General features: G+C 39.6%; 2 protein-coding genes across 12 annotated transcripts in view; one reads left to right on the top strand and one right to left on the bottom strand.

Moving 5' to 3' along the window:
* TMTC3 (transmembrane O-mannosyltransferase targeting cadherins 3) overlaps window positions 1–11,036 on the bottom strand; it is a 65,075-nt gene extending 54,039 nt beyond the window's left edge. Inside the window, exon 1 of one of the 2 annotated variants that reach the window (XM_067697497.1) lies at window positions 10,839–11,036. The gene's annotated coding sequence lies outside the window, so the exon portion shown is untranslated. The remainder of the gene's footprint in view (window positions 1–10,838) is intronic. The other variant, XM_067697496.1, reaches the window with a different exon arrangement.
* Window positions 11,037–11,160: 124 nt separating this feature from the next.
* The window catches only part of CEP290 (centrosomal protein 290), a 97,541-nt gene continuing 96,597 nt past the window's right edge, over window positions 11,161–12,104 (top strand). For 5 of the 10 annotated variants that reach the window (XR_010932517.1, XM_067697493.1, XM_067697486.1 and 2 more), the window contains exons 1-3: window positions 11,260–11,425; window positions 11,631–11,689; window positions 11,961–12,090. Coding sequence is in view for 9 of the 10 variants with exons in the window: in XM_067697493.1 (XP_067553594.1) it covers window positions 11,989–12,090 (102 nt within the window). In the remaining variant the exon portion in view is untranslated. Of the gene's footprint in view, window positions 11,426–11,630; window positions 11,690–11,960; window positions 12,091–12,104 lie in introns of all 10 variants that reach the window. The other 5 variants (XM_067697488.1, XM_067697487.1, XM_067697492.1 and 2 more) reach the window with 5 other exon arrangements.

Genomic DNA, 12,104 nt, shown 5'->3' with positions numbered 1-12,104 from the left:
GATGCTACACAGAACTATAGCCATGCAAGCAGGTCTACTACCCAGGCAAAAATGAGATAGGTCAGCACATTCCTGAATGACAGTGCCAAGAGGATATAACTGACAGAACACGTGATGTGTTTAAACACAGCATAAAGAACTATTTTCCCTTTAAACTGTGTGAGTGTAATTGTAATTCAGAAAAACAAAACAAGTCAGGATATCCACCATCGGGTAGTGAAAATCAAGTCTTGTGTATGGGGTCAGAAACCTCTCAGGTTGGGGTGACAAACTACTGTTTGGTTAAATGTTCTCACAAAAAGAAACTTTAAAATTAATAGAGGAAAAATAAGTAAATTAAAACTATGGTTTTAATACTTTGAAATTATATTTGGGAATAAGATATATTTGATTTTTAGAGTACTTATAATGTTTAAGAGTATTTACATAGGGCAGACAGCAGAAGCAAGAAGAACTACAATCCTGCAGCCTGTGGAACAAAAACCACATTCACAGAGAGACAGACAAGATGAAAAGGCAGAGGGCTATGTACCAGATGAATGAACAAGATAAAACCCCAGAAAAACAACTAAATGAAAAGGAGATAGGCAACCTTCCGGAAAAAGAATTCAGAATAATGATAGTGAAGAGGATCCAGGACCTCGGAAAAAGAATGGAAGCAAAGATTGAGAAGATGCAAGAAATGTTTCACAAAGGTCTAGAAGAAATAAAGAACAAACAAACAGAGATGAACAATACAATAACTGAAGTGAAAAATGCACTAGAAGGAATCAAAAGCAGAATAACTGAGGCAGAAGAACGGATAAGTGACCTGGAAGACAGAATGGTGGAATTCACTGCTGCAGAACAGAATAAAGAAAAAGGAATGAAAAGAAATGAAGACAGCCTAAGAGACCTCTGGGACATTAAACGCAACAACATTCTCATTATAGGGGTCCCAGAAGGAGAAGAGAGAGAGAAGGGACCTGAGAAAATATTTGAAGAGATTATAGCAGAAGACTTCCCTAACATGGGAAAGGAAATAGCCACCCAAGTCCAGGAAGCGCAGAGAGTCCCAAACAGGATAAACACAAGGAGAAACACACCAAGACACATAGTAATCAAATTGGCAAAAATTAAAGACAAAGAAAAATTATTGAAAGCACCAAGGGAAAAATGATAAATAACATACAAGGGAACTCCCATTAAGGTTAACAGATGATTTCTCAGCAGAAACTTGACAAGCCAGAAGGGAGTGGCATGATATACTTAAAGTGATGAAAGGGGAGTACCTACAACCAAGATTACTCTACCCAGCAAGGATCCCATTCAGATTCGATGGGGAAATCAAAAGCTTTACAGACAAGCAAAAGCTAAGAGAATTCAGCACCACCAAACCAGCTCTACAACAAATGCTAAAGGAACTTCTCTAAGTGGAAAACACAAGAGAAGAAAAGGACCTACAAAAACAAACCCCCCAAAATTAAGAAAATGGTAATAGGAACATACATATCGATAATTACCTTAAATGTGAATGGAGTAAATGCTCCAACCAAAAGACACAGGTTTGCTGAATAGATACAAAAACAAGACCCATATACATGCTGTCTACAAGAGACCCATTTCAGACATACGGACTCATACAGAATGAAAGTGAGGGGATGGAAAAAGATATTCCATGCTAATGGAAATCCAAAGAAAGCTGGAGTAGCAATACTCATATCAGATAAAATAGACTTTAAAATAAAGAATGGTACAAGAGACAAGGAAGGACACTACGTAATGATCAAGGGATCAATCCAAGAAGAACATTTAACAACTAGAAATATATATGCACCCAACATAGGAGCACCTCAATACATAAGGCAAGTGCTAACAGCTATAAAAGAGGAAATCGACAGTAACACAGTAATAGTGGGGGACTTTAACACCTCACTTACACCAATGGACAGATCATCCAAAATGAAAATAAATAAGGAAACACACGCTTTAAATGACACAATAGACCAGACAGATTTAATATTTATAGGACATTCCATCCCAAAACAGCAGATTACACTTTCTTCTCAAGTGCGCATGGAACATTCTCCAGGATAGATCACATCTTGGGTCACAAATCAAGCCTCAGTAAATTTAAGAAAATTGAAATCATACCAAGCATCTTTTCTGACCACAACTCTATGAGATTAGAAATGAATTACAGGGAAGAAAACGTAAAAAACACAAACACATGGAGGCTAAACAATACACTACTTGATAATGAAGTGATCACTGAAGAAATCAAAGAGGAAATCAAAAAATACCTAGAGACAAATGACAATGAAAACACGACGATCCAAAATCTATGGGATGCAACAAAAGCAGTTATAAGAGGGAAGTTTATAGTTATACAAGCCTACCTCAAGGAACAAGAAAAATCTCAAATAAACAATCTAACCTTACACCTAAAGGAACTAGAGAAAGAAGAACAAACAAAACCCAAAGTTAGTAGAAGGAAAGAAATCATAAAGACCAGAGCAGAAATCAATGAAATAGAAACAAAGAAAACAATGGCAAAGATCAATAAAACTAAAAGCTGGTTTTTTGAGAAGATAAACAAAACTGATAAACCATTAGCCAGACTCATCAAGAAAAAGAGGGAAAGGACTCAAATAAATAAAATTAGAAATGAAAAAGGAGAAGTTACAACAGACATTGCAGAAATACAAAGCATCCTAAGAGATTACTACAAGCAACTCCATGCCAATAAAATGGACAACCTGGAAGAAACAGACAAATTCTTAGAAAGGTATAACCTTCCAAGACTGAACCAGGAAGAAATAGAAAATATGAACAGACCAATCACAAGTAATGAAATGGAAACTGTGATTAAAAATCTTCCAACAAACAAAAGTCCAGGACCAGATGGCTTCACAGGTGAATTCTATCAAACATTTAGAGAAGAGCTAACATCCATCCTTCTCAAACTCTTCCAAAAATTGCAGAGGAAGGAAAACTCCCAAACTCATTCTATGAGGCCACCATCACCCTGATACCAAAACCAGAAAAAAGATACTACAAAAAAAGAAAATTACAGACCAGTATCACTGATGAATATAGATGCAAAAATCCTCAACAAAATACTAGCAAACAGAATCTAACAACACATTAAAAGGATCATACACCATGATCAAGTGGGATTTATCCCAGAGATGCAAGGATTCTTCAATATATGTAAATCAATCAATGTGATACACCATATTAACAAATTGAAGAAGAAAAACCGTATGATCATCTCAATAGATGCAGAAAAAGTTTTTGACAAAATTCAACACCCATTTATGATAAATACTCTCCAGAAAGTGGGCATAGAGGGAACCTACTTCAACATAATAAAGGCCATATATGACAAACCCACAGCAAACATTATTCTCGATGGTGAAAAACTGAAAGCATTTCCTCTAAGATCAGAAACAAGACAAGGATGTCCATTCTTGCCACTGTTATTCAACATAGTTTTGGAAGTCCTAGCCACGGCAATCAGAGAAGAAAAAGAAATAAAAGGAAAAAAAAAAGAGTAATAAACATACACTCGAGATTCTGATATATTAGCTTCAAAACTGTAATTTTAAATACAACGTTATATAATAATATATATAACATACATAATATTAAATTATTGACCATGCTATTTTTGGATTTAAGACTTTTAGTTGAAAAATATTAAGAATTTAGACAAGTTTACAAATAAATACTGAAATTTTTATAAGACCTTGGGAGTTGCTATGGCTTTAAGTTTAGTTTACTAGCTTTATAAAAGTTGTTTGAGAAAGTCTTGCTTGTTAAGTTAGGCATCTGAAGTCCTCAAATAAAAATGAATATACTAAAACTATAAATGCAGTTTTAAATTCAAGCAACTTAATTAGGTTTTAAATGTAGCTGATTAAGGGTATTCAGTCCTTTCAATCATTATTTATTTGTTATACGTTGAAAAGGGGTATGTTACTTTATAAACAGAATAAGATTTGTAGGTTGAATTTAAAGGCTTAAAGAACACAAGGTTATAAAATGTTACTTAAAGCAACTTGGACTGATCTCATGATTTCTAAATACAATTAAGTAATAAAAAGTTATGCAGTCACTTTAAGCTGCAAAGCAAATTCATTCAGTAATTGAAATACTCAACTCCAAGATAATAATCAAGACCCTGAACTTGATTTAACTTTTGGGCACTGTCCTCTGCTCTAGGCTTGGGATCACTGCGTAGGAGAAGCGTGTTGTTATGGAATGAGGATACAGTTTATTCTTCTCTTTCTTTACCTACATTCTTGTTAAACATAATTTCTGAGCACTATAGTGTTAGAGCAGAATGGAGAGAGAAGAAAGGAAGGAAAGCAAAAGAGCTTACTTGACCACTATATTCAAGATGAATCTCTTATAGGTGTTTGAGGGTTCTTTGGGGACAAACCCCACATCATTAGGGACTGTCACCTGAAATTCCCTTTATGTCTACTTCCTCCTTGGAAACTGGTGGTATCCAGCTTTTCTTTGCTGGGTCCCTTTGCAACCACCACCCCTATCTCCAAGCTCTACTCCCACAAGTGGCTTTTTGGGGCAGAACTTCAGATGAGTCCACAACTGAGCTCATGAGCAAGCACTAAAACTAGCTCTCTCCTTTTCTCTCATTATTAAGCTCCCTGGGGTAATGTTTTAAAATTCTATTTTCTTGGCCTTTTATAAACTTGGTATGGGTGAGGTGTTTAAGCAGAACCAAGCCGATTTATCAATGGGGTGCTAATCTTCACTGAGCCAATGGCGTCGCAAAATGTTTACTGTTCATGACTACCACCATTATGGTTAGTTTTATGTAGCAACTTGCCTAGGCTATAGTAGTATTCAAACACTAATCTAGGTGTTGTGAAGGTTTTTTTTTTTTTTTTTTTTGCCGTACACGGGCCTCTCACTGTTGTGGCCTCTCCCGTTGCGGAGCACAGGCTCCGGATGCGCAGGCTCAGCGGCCATGGCTCACGGGCCTAGCCGCTCCACAGCATGTGGGATCCTCCCGGACCAGGGCATGAACCTGTGGACCCTGCATCGGCAGGCGGACTCTCAACCACTGCGCCACCAGGGAAGCCCCCTGAAGGTATTTTGTAGATGTGGTTAACACCTATAGCCTGATGATTTTACGTAAAGGAGATTATACTCCATAATGTGGATGGAACTCATCCAATCAGTTGAATCACCTTAAAAGCAAAATTGAAGTTTCCCTGAGAAGAAACTCTACCTCATGACTGCATCATCAGGTCCTGCTGAAGAGTTTCTAGCCTGCCAGCCTACTCTACGGATTTTGGATTCACCAGTTCCAAAATCCTCTAAGTCCATCCTTTCATATAAATGTCTTGATTTGATATATATTTGATATATGCTTAGTTATCTGGTTTGATTAAAGCTGGATATCTAAAGGGTGGGGGGGGGGAGTCTCAGCTTGGAAAGCTAGCCTCTGCTACTTGTGGTCATATCCTTCAACAGGTAGCCTAAACTTCTTTAAATGGTGTCCTCAGGAGAGCTGGAGGGCGAATCCCAACGAACAAGCACTTTTCAAGTCTCTGCTTACTGCATAATTTTTACTATCAATCAAGCAAGGTAAACCCAGAAGCGATGTGGGAGAGGTTATAAAGAGTCAAGACAGGGCTTCCCTGGTGGCGCAGTGGTTGAGAGTCCGCCTGCCGACGCAGGGGACACAGACTCGTGCCCCGGTCTGGGAAGATCCCACATGCCGTGGAGCGGCTGGGCCTGTGAGCCATGGCCGCTGAGCCTGCGCATCCGGAGCCTGTGCTCCGCAATGTCAAAGGATGTCACTATATATGTGCAAAGAATCCAAACGCAATTGAAGACCACTCATGAGCACATTACAGGCATACAAAACAATATAATTCCTTCAACAAAATTGTACTGAATGCTCACTTTTCCTAATACTCCCACAGTACAATTATGGAAAAAACAAGCCTAGAGGAAAAGTTTATATGAAATCTGGGAATATTTAGTCTGGAAAGGATAGTCTTCTCAGCTCAATAATTTCATGATTATATCTTTTTCAATAAGTAAAACTTTGGCTTGCATAGTTTGCAAAGTCTGTATTCACAATGACTCCTACTAATCTTTCCAGTCTCCTCATGTTGGGAGAAGACAAGTGTTTGCTTGCTGCACACTGATTCCTCTCCACAAGAACAAGGCAAAACAAAACACTTTCTGTACACAGTGGAGACTAAATTTCTCATGGCCATGCTTTATGTTAGAAGCTGGAAAAGTAAGCTACCATTCATTTTCTTGATAAGACAGCATAAAAGGAATGGAGATTAACATTTGGAATATAGGTTGATTGGTACATAGAACAGAGGTAGCAATTATAAAAGGCAAGTCTTTTTTTTTTTTAACCTCTTTACTGGAGTATTATTGCTTTACAATGGTGTGTTAGTTTCTGCTGTATCACAAAGTGAATCAGCTACTCGTATACATATATCCCCATATCCCCTCCTGTTGCATCTCCCTCCCACCCTCCATATCCCACCCCTTCAGGTGGTCACAAAGCACCAAGCTGATCTCCCTGTGCCATGCAGCTGCTTCCCACTAGCTATCTATTTTACATTTGGTAGTGTATATATGTCCATGACACTCTCTCACTTCGTCCCAGCTTACCCTTCCCCCTCCCCGTGTCCTCAAGTCCATCCTCTACATCTGCATCTTTATTCCTGTCCTGCCCCTAGGTTCTTCAGAACCATTTTTTTTTTAAGATTCCATATATATGTTAGCATACAGTGTGTTTTCTCTTTCTGACTTACTTTACTCTGTATGACAGACTCTAGGTCCATCCACCTCACTACAAATAACTCAATTTTGTTTCTTTTTATGGCTGAGCAATATTCCATTGTATATATGGGCCACACCTTCTTTATCCATTCATCTGTCGATGGACACTTAGGTTGCTTCCAGTCCTGGCTATTGTAAATAGTGCTGCAATGAACATTGTGGTACATTACTCTGTTTGAATTATGCTTTTCTCTGGGTATATGCCCTGTCGTGGGATTGCTGGGTGGGATGGTAGTTCTATTTTTAGCTTTTTAAGGAACCTCCATACTGTTCTCCTGGCGGCTGTATCAATTTACATTCCTACCAACAGTGTAAGAGGGTTCCCTTTTCTCCACACCCTCTCCAGCATTTATTGTTTGTAGACTTTTAAAAAGCAAGTCTTTCTTGTGAAGTGATTTTGGTCAGATAATACTGCTCATAAAACAACAGAGATGAAAGAAGGCAGATTCAGGCAAGCGTTCCTGTAGTAAAGCCATTTATAAAATTGTCAGATAACTTCCCTTGGTGAAAACTGAATGATTCAGAAAACTTCATGAAAAATAATAGTGGGTTTTAGTGATTTTCTCAAAATTATATATAGTGAGCAACTGAACTAGAACTTGAGTTAAATTTCTTAGTTAACAGTTAGATACAAACATATTTTAGTGCATTAGAGCCTAGACCCTAGCTAACTTGTTTCCTACTGCATCCCTGGTGTCTAGCACAGTGTATAAGCCCCAAAATATTGTTAGAATGAGTAAAGTAATAAAATTTAAGCAAGATTTTGGGGCTTCCCTGGTGGCGCAGTGGTTGAGAGTCTGCCTGCCGATGCAGGGGACACGGGTTCGTGCCCCGGTCCGGGAAGATCCCACATGCCGCGGAGCGGCTAGGCCCGTGAGCCATGGCTGCTGAGCCTGCGCGTCCGGAGCCTGTGCTCTGCAACGGGAGAGGCCACAACAGTGAGAGGCCCGCGTACCGCAAAAAAAAAAAAAAAAAATTTAAGCAAGATTTTGCACTTAGTCGGGACTGTAATTGACACCTGGCTTACAACCTTAGCTTCATTAATTATTATGAAATTGCTTAGGTTCTCAGAACCTGTTTTCACTTCAGAAAAATGAATAAAACTTGCCATTACGCCAGGTGCCTTCAGTTCCTGAGAATATAAATGTGAATAAGAAGGTGAAGGAAGTAAGGGTAGAAAAGACCAACACAGACAAAACGAAACGAATAAATAAATAAATAGAAAATAACAGTTGTAATGAATGAAAAAACAAGAAGAAAAATAAGGTGTTGCAATAAAAATAACAGATTACTACTACAAAAATAAATATGCAATTTTAAGCATAGTAAATGACATAATATGTGCTCCAGAAACATTAGCTTTCATCTCTGCCTTCCCTTGCTAAATTATGAATTAAAAACAATGAATGAAAAAAATAAAAACAAATAAAAACAATGAATGTGGGAATTCCCTGGTGGTCCAGTGATTAGGACTTTGCACACTCAGAGCCAAGGGCGTGGGTTCGATCCCTGGTTGGGGAACTAAGATCCCACAAGCCATGCAGTGTAGTCAAAAAACAAACAAACAAACAAACAAAAAACACTGAACATGAAGAGTATCTAATTCAAATTCTTGAGTAATCAAAGTTACATAATTAGAATATAATGATATTTAATGTAGATTGTAAGACTGAAGAATAAGCACGTTACAAGTACTGGTTCCCAACATGCCTGAGAAGGCAATATAGCAGTTATGAACATATCCTTTAGCCAGAAAGATTCGTGTTCCATCATACTATTTAAGTTTGAGCAGAGTATTTAACCTTTCCAAACTTTGCTTTCTTAACTTAGCTGGAAAATGAGGACAAATTAAGCAGCTATTTCATTGGATTGTTATGAAGATTAAATAATGAAAAAGCTATAGTAATCAAAATAGCTTGCAGGTAGCATAAAAACAAACACGCAGATCAACAGAACAGAATAGGGAGGCCAGAAATAAACAAAGGAACCAAGAATATACAATGGGGAAAGAATAGTCTCTTTAATATATAGTGTTGGGAAAACTGGAGAACCACATGCAAAAGAATAAACTGAACCCCTATTTTATACCACTCACAAAAATCAACTCAAAATGGATTAAAGAACTGAACGTAAGACCTAAAACCATAAACCTCCTGGTAGTAAACAAGGGGGTAAGCTCCCTGACACTGGTCTTGGCAATGATTTTTTGGATTTGAAACCAAAAGCAAAGGCAACAAAAGCAAAAATAAATAAGTGGGCCTATGTCAAACTAAAAAGCTTCTGCACAAAAAAGGACACCAACAAAATGAAGAGGCAACTTATGGAATGAGGGGAAATATTTGCAAAAATATATATATGAAAGCAGGTTAATATCCAAAATATATAAAGAACTCTTACAACTGAATAGCAAAAAAAAAAAAAAAAAAAAACTGATTAAAAAATGGGCACAGGAACTTCTTCCCAAGAAGACACGTAATGGCCGACAGGTACATGAAAAGGTGCTCACCATCACTAATCATCAGTGAAATGCAAAGCAAAATTACAATGAGATTATCAATTACTTTACACCTGCTAAGAATGGCCATCATCAAAAAGAGATAACAAGCACTGGCAGCAAGGATGTGGAGAAAAGGGAACACCTGTGCACTGTTGGTGGGAACGTAAATTGATGCAGCAGCCATCACAGAAAACAGTATGGGGTTCCTCAAAAAATTAAAAACAGAACTACCATACTTTCCAGCAATTCCACTTCTGGGTATATATCCAAAAAAAACAAAATCACTATTTTAAAGTGTTATTCATTCAGCATTATTTACAACAGCCAACCCATAGAAACAACCTAAGTATAAATCGATGGATGAAAGGATAAAGAAAATGTAGTACATACACACAATGGAATATTATTCAGCCACAAAAAATAAATCTTACCATTTGTAACACCATGACAACACGGATGGACCATGAGGGCATTACGCTAAGTGAAATGCCAGACAAAGAAGGACAAATACTGAGTGATCTCATTTATATGTGGGATCTAAAAAAACCGAATTCATAGAAACAAACAGATCCATCAACAGGTACAAACTTTCATTTAAAAGATATATAATTTCTGGGGATATATAGTTTAAAAAAACGTTAATGAACAGTGTGTGACATATCATCTTTCAGTAAAGGACTAGACAAAATTATAATTCCTACAAATCTGATGAATGTCTTTAAATGTATCTCACAAAATCAGTATATCTGTTTTTATTTTCTACTGAGCTATTTCTACTGAACGGTTTGGAAAGAAATCTATTGTTTTCAAAAGTAAACTTCAATATCAATTATAGGGAATAAATGCAAGAAAGTGCTTAAAATAAATAAATAAATAAAGATGAGAGGCACTGCTCCAAAGAGTTGAAAATGTCATTTGGTTTTCAAGTCTACATCTTCTTAAGAAAGTTTTCCTAGTGGTGTATCATACTCCAGCACGGCTGAGCAGCCAGATGAGCAAAACTTGCACAAATAAGAGCTGTAAACACCTGAGAAGGCGTTTTCATAGGAAGGCACTCTCCGTCAGCAAACAAGTGACAGCAACAGGGCTGGTGAGTACTGAGGCCCCTTCTCTCTCCACCCCCCGCAATGGCCTGGGCAAGTTATAACCTCTCCTCTCTAGAACCTTCCCTCTACACCTACTAGCTCCTCAACCTTCAAGTCCTTCAATCCGCGAAGGTAATAGCGCTACAGGTAAGGCGACCAGGGTCAGAAGATGCGGTGTCCCAATTCCTCACTCGCCGCCAAACCATGATCGCGGCCCCCAGTCCACTATACAGACAGATTCTGATACAGAAGAAGGCTAAAACTTTTTCTTCTTACAGAGGGCACCACCCGGAGCGTCGCCGGCAAACGCCCTAGGAGAGGGCGGGATCTTCCCACCTCTTCAGACTCCGGCCCCAACATTAAGAGCTTCTTTCAGCCGGGATCGCTAACCTCAACTCCTCCCCCACCGCTGACGGACAGCCCGACCTCACCTGGAAGCGGTTCCACCAGGGAATGGCTTAGAGAAACCTCGGGAAGAGCGGTCCGGCGAGAGACGCCACCGAAGGCACAGTCATGGTCCGCCTCGTTCAGCCGACCAGTGCAGACACGCCTCGGCCGCCGCGCCTCCCGCCTCGAGGCGGTTCCCCCGCACCCCGGTATAGTCGCAGCCTCCCGCACTGCACGCCGGGAACGGCCTATCTCCACTTCTCAGACTTCAGCGTCCAGGACGCCCCGGCCTCCAAGCAGAACTGCACTCTGGGATTTGCAGTCCTCATCCCAGGCCTTCTCTCCGCCCTTAACACAGAATCCAGGGACCTCGCTGCGGAATCTAAACGTAAAGCATCGCCCACGGTCGTGAAATGTAGGCGACGCTTGCATCCGGGCTCTTGTTCCGGCCTTGGCTAGGTGGGAAATGCGTCGCTTAGCAGCCGCTGCCGCTATTACTCGCTAGAGAGCAGTTGGCGGTATCCAGTGTCCGATTGGAACCGCGCTGGAGAGCCGTCAGGCGTGGCGGCGGGGCTCGGCTGGGTGGGTGCGGTAGTTGAGGGGCCGCCGCTGGATGCCAGGTTTGGTTTAGGTGGGTGGATCCTGGAGAGCGCGGACAGAGAGTTCTTCCCGCAAAGGTTCTTTAAGCCTAACGGCCCAAATAAACAACAGCCCCTTAGTCTTTGATTTGCAGTCCATCTGCCTTACCCTCGCTTCAGCCCTGGTTTCTTCGGCCCAGCTGCACTCATTTCAATCGTTTACTTTCTCGCTTTTTTTTTTTCCCCTCTTAATCCTAGCTCCTGTCTCTCAGAATCAGTGGTCAATTTCAGCCTTCCAAGCATCGCACGCTTTGGTGGTAAGGGGGCGTGGAGGAAGGGGGCACAGAATCCTAGTTCTAGCTTACATTAGTTTAACCATGGAAGCCGTCATAATTTAGCCGATAAAATATCTGATGATTTGTCGCAACTGCTGTAATTTTGATCAAGGCTCTTTTACCCACATATCTGTTATACAGTTAAGGAGCCATACCTCTTTGCTAACATCGTGGAGAGTTGTAATAGCGTAATCTGTAAAAACAGTAATGCTGTTTACCTTGAAAATGCTAATACCCACTTGTATTGTTACAGAAAGTAAAGCACAGTGAAAGAATTCAAGATGCCACCTAATATAAACTGGAAAGAAATAAGAAAAGTTGACCCAGATGAGTTGCCTCGTCAAGAAGAATTGGCAGATAATTTATTGATTTCCTTATCTAAGGTACTTAATTGATA

This window comes from Pseudorca crassidens, chromosome 11 (assembly GCF_039906515.1).
Source record: "Pseudorca crassidens isolate mPseCra1 chromosome 11, mPseCra1.hap1, whole genome shotgun sequence".
NCBI classification, from domain to species: Eukaryota; Metazoa; Chordata; class Mammalia; order Artiodactyla; family Delphinidae; genus Pseudorca; species Pseudorca crassidens.
Note: the sequence above shows the minus strand (reverse complement) of the source record. Positions and strands in the feature narration are given on the sequence as shown.